Below are 13,084 nucleotides of genomic sequence, written 5' to 3' on the forward strand. Positions count from 1 at the left end.
CACACAGCTACCTTTAAAATGTTTGGGGTCTCTTAAGCTCACAAAGGCTACAGTTATTTATTTGATCAAAAATACATTAAAAGCTGTAGCTAATATTGTGAAATATCCTTCAGAAATCATTCTAATATGATGATTTGCTGCTCAAGAAACATTTCATATTGAAAACAGTTGTGCTGCTTAATATTTTGGTAGAAACTTTTGTTGTTGTTGTTGTTGTATATCTCTACAAATTATGTGAAAATGAATAATTAAAAAAGGATAATCTCGCAAAAAAGACATATTTCACATCTATATATCTCCACCTCCAGGGGCGTAGCAACCATAGACTGTAAAAAATAGCAACCGGGGGGGACGGGGGGGACACGTCCCCCTCACTTTTAGAAACAGGTGATTCTGTCCCCCGCATTTTTTTTTTGACCCAGCGCCACTATTTCCGCCCGTGTTCTCTGATTTGTTACTTAGACTTGAGTGAACTAACATTCAGCCAATCACAGCGCGAATCATCTCTTGGGCGTGTCTGCCATGAGCTTCAAATCTCTTGTTGCTCTCTTGCGAATTTTCGTTCGTTGTTTAGTCACTTTGCTGTTTGGCCGTCTGGGGTAAAATGAACCCCAGAAAAAAGCAGAGGACATTATATCCTTTTATATCCATTATATCCTTTATGTCGCGATGACATGAATCACGCGTAAAGTTTCCTTGTTGATTTAACCAACTGTAACGCAGTAAGACCGTCTATGAGAACCCGTATGGACCTCGTCACGTCGCGCCGGATTGTGCCGAGTGTGTGTTAAATGCTCTCCTACTTGTCGCTTTGGATAAAAGCATCTGCTAAATGAGACATAACAGATTATTCCCATCAGGTAACAACTTACGCAATGTAAGACGTTGATATTTGGTTAAATTTCGGTTGCGACGTCGGGTGACCAAAATAATATTAAAACTTTGTAAATACATTGATTTAGGTTTTATTGATAGCCTATATTTCAATAAAATGTCTGTTGTATAAAATTAGGGGGGAAATGCCCTTTATAAAGGTACAAAAAATGAGTGTTTTCAAACAGTGATGAAATGAAACATTGACAATTTAAGTTTGAAGGGAGTAAAGTCTCTGTTTAGGCTATTAAGGAAATGTAATTTTGCCAAAAGAAGAACTTTTATTTTAAATAAATGTTCATTTTAAATCAGCCTACTTCAGTGTGATATGTTACCATATTATCATGCTTAACACTAAGAATTTGAATAATTGTAATGTGATGATCAGATTCAGATATCTAAATCAGAGAATATGGGTGGTTGGCGGGTGGATTATTTATTTTTAACAGTGGATTCGGGTGACTAAAAGTGAACCAGATTAATGAATTTATCTTTAAAATGTACAAAATTTTCTTCCGGGGGGGCATGTCCCCGGACCCCCCTAGAGGTACCAAGCTCCACCCACAAAAATAATGTGGGAAACACATTAGGGTATATGATGATCTACAAAAAAATACACATTTTCATTAGGCTATTAGGATTTTACCACCTCTGCCTCATTTTGAGTCAGGAAAAACCCTGTTATGAACATCACCTTTGGGTCACATCCTATGGTCACATACAGCTTTCGTCCCCCCAACTTTTATAATGGCTGCTACGCCCCTGTCCACCTCAGTGTATTTTATCATAAAATGTTACAGTTGAATGCTATGACAGATGAAAAAACTCTATAACATGTGTAACTTGCGCTCCTCATCTCTGCAAAAGCTCTGAAACACACTCAGACTTGTACCAGTACAGCTGTATATCGCATGCCATGTGTTGTACTTCAGTGCATTGTTCTATTTTACTGTCAAGTCAAGTTTATGCTTATTTGTAAAGCACTTTTTCAAAATACATATCTCAAAGCAGCTTGACAGAAATCTATGTGTCCAATGAACAAGCCAAAAGCGACTGTGTCCTTTCAAGCAAGCAAACTAAGCACTTGTCTTTACATTGGGCACCGTGCACTGAGCTGCAACATCAATCTCTCAACAGCAGACCACAAAACCACACATGAATTCTGCAGCCCTCACCCCATCGGTTTCTGTCACATCCACGCTGCCGTCTGCATCATCGTCCATGTCTTTATGAATGCTGCGGATGGCCTCAAAACTTAGCAGAGAGTTTTCGTCCTTGCAAAGTAGCTCATCAATACCACACAGTTCTGAGGAGAGAAAACAATATGTGAGATATGCGACAGAAACTCCTCTTAAACTACACAACTTCGCTTTTACAAAACAGGCTGCCTACAAAGGCATCTAGCCACGTATCCATGTAATGTATTATTTTACTCAATATATGTGTTCTTTCATGCTTATAGAGTGCAACAGTGCTCGCCCCTTTTTTTCAGTGTCCTTGGTTCCGGAAGTATTTTTCCTATAGGAATTTTTTTTTAAGTCTTCATTAAAGAGTTATAAGCTATAACCACACCAACCAGCTTAAAGGGGAATCACACTGCAAACTTTGATTCAAAGCAAAAAGAACATTATAGAAGGCATTATTGTGTACTAAATGGCTTTAAAGTATTGTGAATGACATAAAACTATTGATTTAAACTTTAAAGATGGTGATTGTATATAGAAACAGCTTATTTTTGAAGTTTATTGCAAAATATTAATATGTATACTAATATTTAAGTGTAACGTATACTAATTAGATCATTAACTCATGAGAAACCGAGGACACTAACGGAGAAAGCTAAACTGAAAGGATATACAGGAAACCAAATCACATGAACAAAAACCATAATGAAACTAAACATAACTCGAGTGTGCAAGACTGTCCCAGGTCTGGAAAATGGCAAATCACAGTGCGCGTAACACACTCTAAATCCACACCATCTCTAATACTGCTTCTTCGGAGTGGTATTTGAGGTTAAGAGTAACCCATCATTCATAATGTTCAGGAACTCGCATGCCCTGAAATCGCATAATGTTGAGGAAAACTTGCTAGTGTCAAGTTAAATTAATTAGAATATGACATAATTTGGTAGTAAAATGTAAAGTGTTGCACATTTTATTATTGCATTTTGTAAAACATTGCAAATGCTTTTTAGCACTTAATTAGAAGTACCACAATTAATAAATGCATCTTAGGAACTACTGAACATGTATTTAGAAGTTTATTTGAAAGTGGAAAACTTTGTAAATAAAACTCTCTCAAAATTGTGTCTCTCAAAAACTACATTGCGTGTCCCATTGGTTTGAACACTTGGGCCAAATACAAGAAATGCGTCATGTATGTTTGAAGACAAGTCATCAAGCCTACAGACAGAAGTATGGATATTGGGACAGGCCCTGACTCCATTACGTCATTCGCAGTGCTTCAAGGGAGTGGGCGGGTGATAGAGTTCATCTGGCATGATTTGCTTGTTTCAACTCTCTGATTAGTGAATTTTTTTTTTTTTTGCATTTTCTTTGATTCTAATGAGTAATGTAGTTTTTCACCTAGAATTTGTCTGTTCAATGCGATTATTTAAAAATTAAGTTGAAATAATGAATGGGATTTTTTATTTTCCGTAACCTGACCGTTGCACTCTATTATACTACAAGGCAGATGAATGCTTGAATCTGATTGGTTGATAAACATTCTAAGGTGTGCAATTATTTTCAGGGAAATGCACGGCTAAAGTAGTTCCATATCAGATATCACTTCGCCAAATGATTTTAAGTTATTTCAAATGTCCTTACAGCTGACAACAGCAAAAGAACCAAAACCCACAGCGACACTGACCAAGCAAATAAATATTCTAAACAATAGGATAAAAACGACCAATTATTTCCATGTTTTTTTGCCACAAAATGATGTTGTTTTATATATGGAAAGCATTACCATGGTGAAAGCATTTAAGGTGTGCATTATTTTTCAAATAATTCAGGGCTCGCTCGTCATCAAATATTCCTTCGATAAAGTATCAAACTGTTAGCTACGCAACGTGTTAAGCACAAATGCCACAGAAATTATTTGCAGGCAGTTCACTCACTGTATTTTGGAACACAGCTAATACACACCATCTCACTGCAATGCATTCTGGGTAAACCTGCTCATTTTAAGTGCATACAATTGCAAAAAAAAAGTTAAATCCTTTGATCTATTATAATTGCACAAAAAGGCAAGTTAAAAGAGCACATAATGCCTGAGACAACAAAAGGCCTATTCAAACACAAATGACCTTCTGATGAAAATGAGTTTGAGATTCAATCCCTTCGGTGATATTCATGCATCATCCACTCTTACATGGTAAACGGCCACTGTTATTTTACAGTCACAGCAAAACTGCTAAATGTACTAGTCTTTAGAGTATGGAAATTAAGCAAGGCTGAGGAATTGATCCCTTAGCAGTGACGTATTGTAAAAACAGGGCAAACAGCGGTGCCTTTGTAAGGGCCCAATGTTTAAGCCCATTGTCACAGGAGAGTTCAGTCTGAGGGTGACGCAAACACAGCCACGTATAAGCCATAGAGTGACTTTTAAACTATTTTTAGATGGAGACACAGGACAGCTGCTGAGGTATTGTTGATATTGCTGTAATATGGCAGTGGGTGGAATAATTGGACGTGCTGGACTTAACTTCTGTCTCACAGAGTTTAAAGACTTCATTATGGAGCAGGTATTAACATCAAATTGTCACTGTCGTCACTGTGATTAGATACCAAGGGTTTTTTTTTTTTTTAAATCCAGGGTCATCAGCCATTGCACTACTAAGGATGGATGTAATTAAAACTCTCGTGTTACTAGCGTGTCCATGAGTGGACTGTGTTCTTCCAGGCAGGCAGATCTGTTTTAATACAAATAAATGTTTAATGTCATAAGATCTACACTGCTATTTTTGTCCCCATTTCACAGCCAGCAAAAAGTTTCTGTGCAAAACCACTAAACAAACATGCCACAACCGCGACTCTTCAAAAAACACTTGTCATCACACAACTGTGTATTTGCACACAAATCATCACTTTAAGAGAACCATTTAAAAACGCTGACAACATATACAGTTAAACTTGCTAATCGTTTAAAAACTTGCTAAACTTGAACCCGGATCAAGCGGTTATGACTCAACCTGGTACAAGTAAAGTTAAGGGCACATAAAAAGATTTACTAATTTAATATGCACGACGGGCAGATTTAGCGATTGATTAAACTGAGAAAAAGGCATCCGACATGAGAAAAACAAGAGGATCTCAGGAATTTCCTCACATATTATCCCTCAATTCCTTGGATGCATTCCCTCCACCCGATTTACTTAAGATATCATCTTTGTTTGTTAGTGTTTACTATCAGTTAGCATAATCACTACTGCTTTCGTGAAGATTTCAAATCTCAACGTATTGAAGCAAATTTCTTATCACAAGAAATGTACTATACAAGTATAGTTGTGTCTGCTGCGTTAATGTTTGTCTGACATAGCCAGATACAGATGAGGTTCTGTTCTCATTTCTGTCATCACCAAACTCTTCTGTGGAACACAAAAGGTGAATTTCTGAAGAATTTCCTGTAGCTTAATTTGGGCCAACTTTAAGACACAAGCCTGGCTATTTGCAGATGTTGCTAAACCTTTTTATTACACCATGTTGTCATGAACCTCGCAAATTTGAGCAAATCCAGAAACTATTTTTGTCTAAGAGGCAAACTACGGTGGCCGAGAGAGCTCAACGCGCTGCAACTGAAGAAAACACATGCAAATAGAAAAAACACCCGCAAATTAAGAAAACGTCTTCATCAGTTTCACAACACACGTTTGCTCCAAATAGCAAACACAACCAAATAAGTTTCACACAAAAAAGTTCACAACATAACTAAATACAGAAATGGAAATGTTTCCAGGGGACCCCAATAAGTGACGAACCTGGCTGGGACGTGCTTACAGCTCAAAACTCTACTTTATTTTAATTTGTTTCTTTTACCTTTTTTTTTTTTTTTTTCAAATGTACAGAGATGACATGTTTATGACATACAACTTTGTATACAATATACAAAATGTATTAACAATATGTTCAATGTCATCAGAATACAAATGAGAAAATAACAATGAACTGAAAACTAAAATAAATAAATAAGATAGAGAAAAATAACATGAAGGAAGGATAATAATCTATACATCAGTTACATATCAGCCTAGAAAATCGCAACTTTACATTTCCCGTCGGTCTTAGTACACGATGTAACTACAGAAGAGTCAAGTTTTAAATAGGAAAAATATCGAAACTCTTTGGTCATTTTTTTTGAGAGAGATGCTAATGGTCCTGTCCGATTCAATAATCTATGCCAGGGGTTCTCAATCCTGGTCCTCGAGGGCCACTTTCCTGCAGAGTTTAGCTCCAACCTTGATCAAACTCACCTGCCTTTAGCTCTCTAGTAAACCTGAAGAGCTTAATTAGCTGGTTCAGGTGTGTTTGATTAGGGTTGGAGCTAAACTCTGCAGGAAAGTGGCCCTCGAGGACCAGGATTGAGAACCCCTGATCTATGCTAAGCTATGCTAAAAGTGGTACTGCCAGACCCGGAGATCGGCTGAATGGATTCGAAAACGGTAAAACTCAACTGTTTAACTCTGGGGGAGTTGTAAAATGAGCCTATTTCCCAAAAAAAAGTGGAGTATCCCTTTAAAAAAAAAAAACTATACTTGCAATGACAAAAAACACACTTTCCCCCCTTATTTTTTTTATTGCATGTTTATCAATTTATAATGAAAGTCGAGGGTTTGGAACAGTAAATAATGACAGAAGTTCAATATTTGGGTGAACTTTCCCTTAAACAGATATATTTAAGCAAGCTGCTGTTAGTATTTGATAAAATCCCACAGAAACAATGTAAGTCTTAAGACAAACTATTTCCGCCATTTCTTTTATCTCTAGCTAGAGCATGTCTTGGTAGGAGAATGAGGGAAACGGAGAGGCCTAGGATCAGAAGAGGAGGGGAAAAAATGAAACAAGGTGATGTTTGGTCTGCTTCAGCGGACCTTTAAAAAGATCTGAGAGGACCGTCAGTGTTTGCAGAGCCTTGAGGATTTATAAAGCTGTTGTAAAAAGACCCTTCAGGACCATCCAGCTGCATGAAGTCATATACAGGTCAGGATCAAATGGGTTATTTACACAATCTACACTAGAGATTTGGATGCTTATACATAGCAGTGGAACAAACGATATTAACTTTCCAATGTTAATGCTAAATATTTTGTAGTTAATGTTGATTTTTCTATTTAAAGGAATATTTTGCATTCAATACCATTTAAGATAAATCGACAGAACTTGAGGCATATAGCGTTGATTACAACAAAATTAATTGATTAAAAAAAAATAAGAAAATGCACAAATTTGACTCACAGTGAGGCTCTACAATGAAAATGAATGAGGCCAATAAATAAATGTGATTGTTTCAATAGTATAGCCGCAAAATGTAGACAATAGGTGTGTTAAAATTAGGGATGCACCAATATAAAAATATTGCAAACCGAAACAACTATATACTACAACATTGAATTTTCATGTCGGTGCATTATTTGAGCAGACTTTGCTTTTCCGATGAGCATGAGCAGTACATGAGGGGAGCGTTATATTTTCTGACGTTTTTCTCTTTCGGCCAAAAAACGAAAATGCCATTTCTGTCAGGACCACTATCGTCAAATAGGATTGACAATAAGCATACAGTTTGGTTTGGCGGTATGGTTCCCTTCTGGGCAAGAACTCCCTGCGCATCCATGCAGCCTAGCATGGATAAGAGCAGGGAGAGCAGCAATAACCCCCCTTAGGGTAAACAGAACTGAACAAACATGAATGTATGCAGATTTCATTAATTCAAGATTTTAAAGTACAACATAATTCGAGAATTTATTCTGATTCAAAAGAAATCAGAATGTCAAATCCTGACTGGACGAGAGGAGGAGCTGGGGATGGAGGAGGGTAATTAGCTCCTGAGAAACGCGATAGCTGTTTATAACACTGAAGGAGCTTATATGTATACAGCGATAGGCGTCGCATTCCTATAGGTAGACGTGGATCAGCTGAGAGTCAGCTGATGCAAGCTTGACTAACGTGAGATGCCAGAACTGACACTACGCTTGATTTTCGGCAGCCGAAATTCCGGTGCATCCCTGGTATAATTTTAGTATGAAAAATTGCTTATATCTTTTCTGTGTAAAGTTATATCCAATTTTGTCCATGTCAACATAACACATAAACCCTGAAATTACTGTAAAAATGGCTTTACAGCTCAACATTTATTTTGTAGGTGCTTTTATAAAAATTATAAGCGAATATTTTCAAACCAAACAAATGCAAATTAGCTGTGTTTCCATAAAGTTGTTGACAGTGATATTGGTAACCTAGTAACCAACAGTAAATAAAACACCATCAGCGGAAACAGCCGATTAGTCACGTGGGTTTACGTGGGTCGCACAAGTCAAAAACCACCTCAAGCGAGCGTTAAAACTTCTTTGCGAATTAAGGGAATTTTGCCCGAAATTTGGCATTCCCATCTTGTTTCTGATGTGATCCTTCAAAATGTGCTTAAAAACAGGGTGATGGAAACATAGCTAATTATGCTTTCAAATCCTCCAAAAAATTGAAAATAAGAAAAGAAAAGTTGAGTCAAAATAATTGTTATGGTAATCAACATTATGCATAAACATGATGGATTGAGCATAAGTTGTATTAAACCTGGAATATCAAATATAAAGTTTCATTTTGCATTCCAATAAAACAATCACCATAGTGGTCCACTTCACAGTTCTCAACCCCATCTTTGATTACTGAAAATCTAATTATTCCCACCATTTTCTATAAAAGGAGAAATGTTTTGGGGAATGCATTCCACCAGGCACTGAGATGCAAAGTCCATCTGTAAAACGGTTGGATAAAGTCAACAAAGCCCTGGACCTAATATGTACAATTCAGAGCCTTTTCCAGATGCATACAAAGAGTTTCACCTGGTATAAGTAGAGATGACCATTTTGAATTAACCCCAGTCAGGCAGAGGGCCTGGGAGAATGGATGGATGACCTCAGCCTGATTATGGCATTTATCCAAGTGACTCACGGTAAACTAATAACTAGAATAACAGAAATAGTAACAGAAAACCTCAGCAACTCTCCAGTTCTTTGGTAACCCCTGTGAAGTATCTGTTATAAATCAGGAACAGACTAGAAGATTATGAGTTATTCCCAAAGTCAATACCCTGATAAAACTCACTTTACTCAACTAGCCTAACTGACTATTAAAAACTCCCCCCAAAGGTCATTGCACACCAGAATGGCAGCTAGAATTACAGATTGTTAAAAAGCCAGAGGATGTTTAGGGTTTATTCATCTTTTCTGAGCGATCAGGCTAGATTGAGTTGGAGTTTGGAAGAAATTATTAATGAAAGTGTCACCGTCATAAGTCTCATGATGATAAAATAATTTCCAAAGAATACTGTTGAATATACAAGAGTGTTCCTTTTTCTAATCTTTCACCGGGTCTGCATTTTATTGAGTTTTGAGTGGATTATAACCATGGTGAAGGTGCATCACAGGATGAGCTTCAGTCTGTTAAGTGGAAACTGAACATTAGTGTCAAAGCACAAGAGGAGACTTTGATGGACACCAAAACTTGTGAGGTTGTCATACACCAGCAGTCTTGCCTCATGGGAGGCCTTTATGTCGCTCTGTGCATTTGCTAAACTAAGCCTTTATCTGACACATATTTCGGTCATGTCAATTCTTTCAGTTCTTGGTCAACAAATGTAAGTGCAGCATTTGGATTGTGAAAGATAGGTTTGACATCATCTCCAATGAGGCTCTGATTAAACAAGGGAAGCACTTTATCTTATCTAGCAGCACACATACGAACGGTGTATATCATGCACCATTTTCTCAGAGTGGGACATCTCCCTCTACAACAAACACTATGTTCCATTGGTATTATGTAACACGTAAAATGCACACTATACGGACACATAAAACATGGGAAATAACGCTGAGTGATTCAACTGAATGATGATTTCCTACCGGATAATCCATTGGCAGACTGCAGGTGGTCTGTCAGGCTGTGCTGATCTGCTGTACTCCTCCATAAGAAACCAAGCCATGCAAAGTACATACAGTGTCTGGCAAATCTCAATAGATCCATGCTAAACTTTAAACAGAGAGAGAGAGAGAGCATTTAAAAGAACAATACTAATCTACCGTTCAGGAATACATTATGAAATATTCTGACATAAACATTTATGTTGGGTATTACAGCAAGTCGGTTTTAATATTTTTTCCTTTCACATCTCTTTTTTAGGTTACTTGTATTTATTTTAATAGCTAGTTTTTTTTTGTTTGTTTTTTACTAGTAATTATTAAGTTCCAGGCAGTTCTTATTCAAATAGTGACTCAATTAGTCACAAACATTACTCTTTATCTACTAATTACTATCCCTTAAGTGACATGTACGCCTAACTATTCTATTGAATCTATGGTATTTGTAATTTTTATGTGTTTCAGATATCAACTAGTCACTTCCAATTAGTATGTATTTCAAATTTTTGCTGGTTACCTATTCCAAGTTTACTGGTACACTGTAAACAATTATTGTTGGTTTAACTTGAAATAAAAAATTTGAGTTAATTCAATGAAGGAGATTGAAAATAATTTGTATGCATGTCCCAGTTATTACTAGTAAAGTACTAGTATTAATTTAAGTACTAAGTAATAATAATTAACTATAGCCTACTTACTATAGGGTTAGGGAGGGTCAGGATCAGGTCATGGCTTAGGGTTAGTTGCATGTAATTATGCGCAATTTATAGTAATTACTATAGTAACAGCATGCAATGTGTGTAACAAGTATGCTGTAAAATAAAGTGTTACCAAAAATTCTTATTGCAATATTTACATTTCTTATTGGCTAGTTGTCAAATGTAATGACAATAGTAACAAATACACACTAATAAATTGGTATTATAGATTTGATAATAGTAACTATTTGCAAGATGGATATATCCAAGATTATAAAAAAATGGAACTTTACCACGACGTCCTCACAACGTTGTCATAAAGTAATGTCATGCTGACCAAATGACGACTAACTGACGACGTCGTCACAACGTACTGTGTTAGCTGGGTAGATGTTACATACTTAATATGTCTAGTTACTTAATATTTACAAGTAACTAAGGAATAGGCTATAAGGCTACATACTAATATCAGTAAACTGGAAGTGGAATAACCAATAATTGTAATACATACTTTCAATGGAGAATAATTCAAGTCTTGTCACTAGTCGTCTAATGAAACAGTCTAATGAAAAGTCGCTAGTGAAACTGAAAAAAGATAGTAGCCTAGTGACTGCTGGATTTTAACAGTAATTAAAAAAAAATGAGTACAAGTAACATAATCATAAAAACTTGTTTGTTTAAATGTTAACGTTGCCATATGGCTATAGTTGGAGCTACTGTACATGGAAAAAGCCTCCAAAGCTGCACGCTTCAGTTATAGTGGAGCGTGGCATGTCACGTTATTTTTTATATCTAGATAGCTTTTGACAAAGGCTCCTCAAATTCATCTTACTATAAAAAAGCGGCAAATGTGCCTCCTTGTGAATGATACGATCTTTGTGTATTTTGCTGATTGACTCATATCAGATGGCATATGAAATAAGCAAAAGTAACACACGCTATTTCAAAGTTGACTTCATGTTGCAAATGCACATGCAACCTACTCAAACTCATCGTGTTATTGTTTTAAAAATGTCAGATTACCTGTCAAAAGCCGAAGGTTGGAAACTGCAGGAGTCGCTTGTGACAAATCAGATGTAAAAGTTTCGTTTGGTCTGACTGAGATCCATTAGGTAACCGATATTTGTAGGATGTTGTTTTAACTCAAGACGAGAAAATGTCGTCGTTTTAATGGTCCAATAAGTTTAAACAACACTTCAACGATGCTAGACATTCATTTTCCACATCTTCGCCTCATAGTCTGCGCAATAACATGCCCTCAATAATGTGAAATATTGTCAAAAATATTTGTCCATCACTCCAATACGCGCTTCGAACAAAACGTCCAAAATGAAGAAAGAATTATGTCCTCCAAATATATGACACAAAAGTATGTTCCGGAAATATTTATCAAATTTCGAGGTTCATTACATTGTTTCAAAGTCCTATTTTCTGAGTTATCCAAATCCCCTCGGTGTAAGGAAACCGTCTGGTGTTGCTTTTGGAGGATGTCTAATGGTAGAGCAAATAGTTTCTTGGGATATAAATTGTCAGGTTTTGAGGTTTGGTCTCAAAAAGCAGAAAGACACAGCCATCTAGTGGTGTGATACTCAACCATGCAGCTAAAAATGAAGAAACCACTCCCAGTTTTCTTGTCTGTTTACCTATCTATCTATCTATCTATCTATCTATCTATCTATCTATCTATCTATCTATCTATCTATCTATCTATCTATCTATCTATCTATCTATCTATCTATCTATCTATCTATCTATCTATCTATATCTAATTTATTATAGGCTATTAAAGCATATCACTGTAACTAAAATTCTGTAATTTACTCATCCTCATGTCTTCCAACCTGTATGACTAGCTTGTGTGTGTGTGTGTGTGTGTGTGTGTGTAGCACAAAAGAAGACATTTTACATAGCTTACAATTCAATTCCTTTTCCATGATAAAGTCCATGTTCCAAAAATATATATACAAAGGCAAATGAAAGTTAGATTGTTTGTTTTACAATGCTTTATGTTCTTTTTGGAACTTCGCTGTTAAAAATAAAGGTTCCATAAGGTTGTTTGATACTAAAGAAGATACTATATTTTCCCTGAGAACCTTACAGTGAACTGTTCTTAAAGAACCCTTTTTTTCTCTGTGTAAAAAACAAAACAAAACATTTTTTTAAAATCTAAAGAACCTTTTTCCACTTTTGTGGAATGAAAAGGTTCCATTGACGTTAAAGGTTCTTGATGGATCCATGGGTGCCAATAAAGAACCTTTATTTTTAAGAGTGTACGTTACAGTCTCCATCCACTTAGTATTCAAAACTTATTTTTGTCCTCCACAAAAGAAGAAAGTCATACGGGTTTGTAACGACTTAATATATTAAAATAAATAAAATA

At 36.2% G+C, this 13,084-nt stretch overlaps 1 protein-coding gene across 4 annotated transcripts in view; it reads right to left on the minus strand.

Annotated features, from left to right (window-relative positions):
- stim1b (stromal interaction molecule 1b) overlaps window positions 1-12,250 on the minus strand; it is a 40,240-nt gene extending 27,990 nt beyond the window's left edge. Inside the window, exons 1-3 of one of the 4 annotated variants that reach the window (XM_079846636.1) lie at window positions 11,728-12,250; window positions 9,992-10,118; window positions 2,049-2,179 (exon numbers count right to left, since the gene is read on the minus strand). In XM_079846636.1, coding sequence (XP_079702762.1) covers window positions 2,049-2,179; window positions 9,992-10,112 — 252 coding nt within the window. In that variant the 5' untranslated portion in view covers window positions 10,113-10,118; window positions 11,728-12,250. The remainder of the gene's footprint in view (window positions 1-2,048; window positions 2,180-9,991; window positions 10,119-11,727) is intronic. The other 3 variants (XM_079846634.1, XM_079846633.1, XM_079846635.1) reach the window with 3 other exon arrangements.
- Between the last annotated feature and the right edge of the window lie 834 nt (window positions 12,251-13,084).

The sequence above is a fragment of the Squalius cephalus genome (genome assembly GCF_949319135.1).
Source record: "Squalius cephalus genome assembly, chromosome: 17".
NCBI lineage: Eukaryota > Metazoa > Chordata > Actinopteri > Cypriniformes > Leuciscidae > Squalius > Squalius cephalus.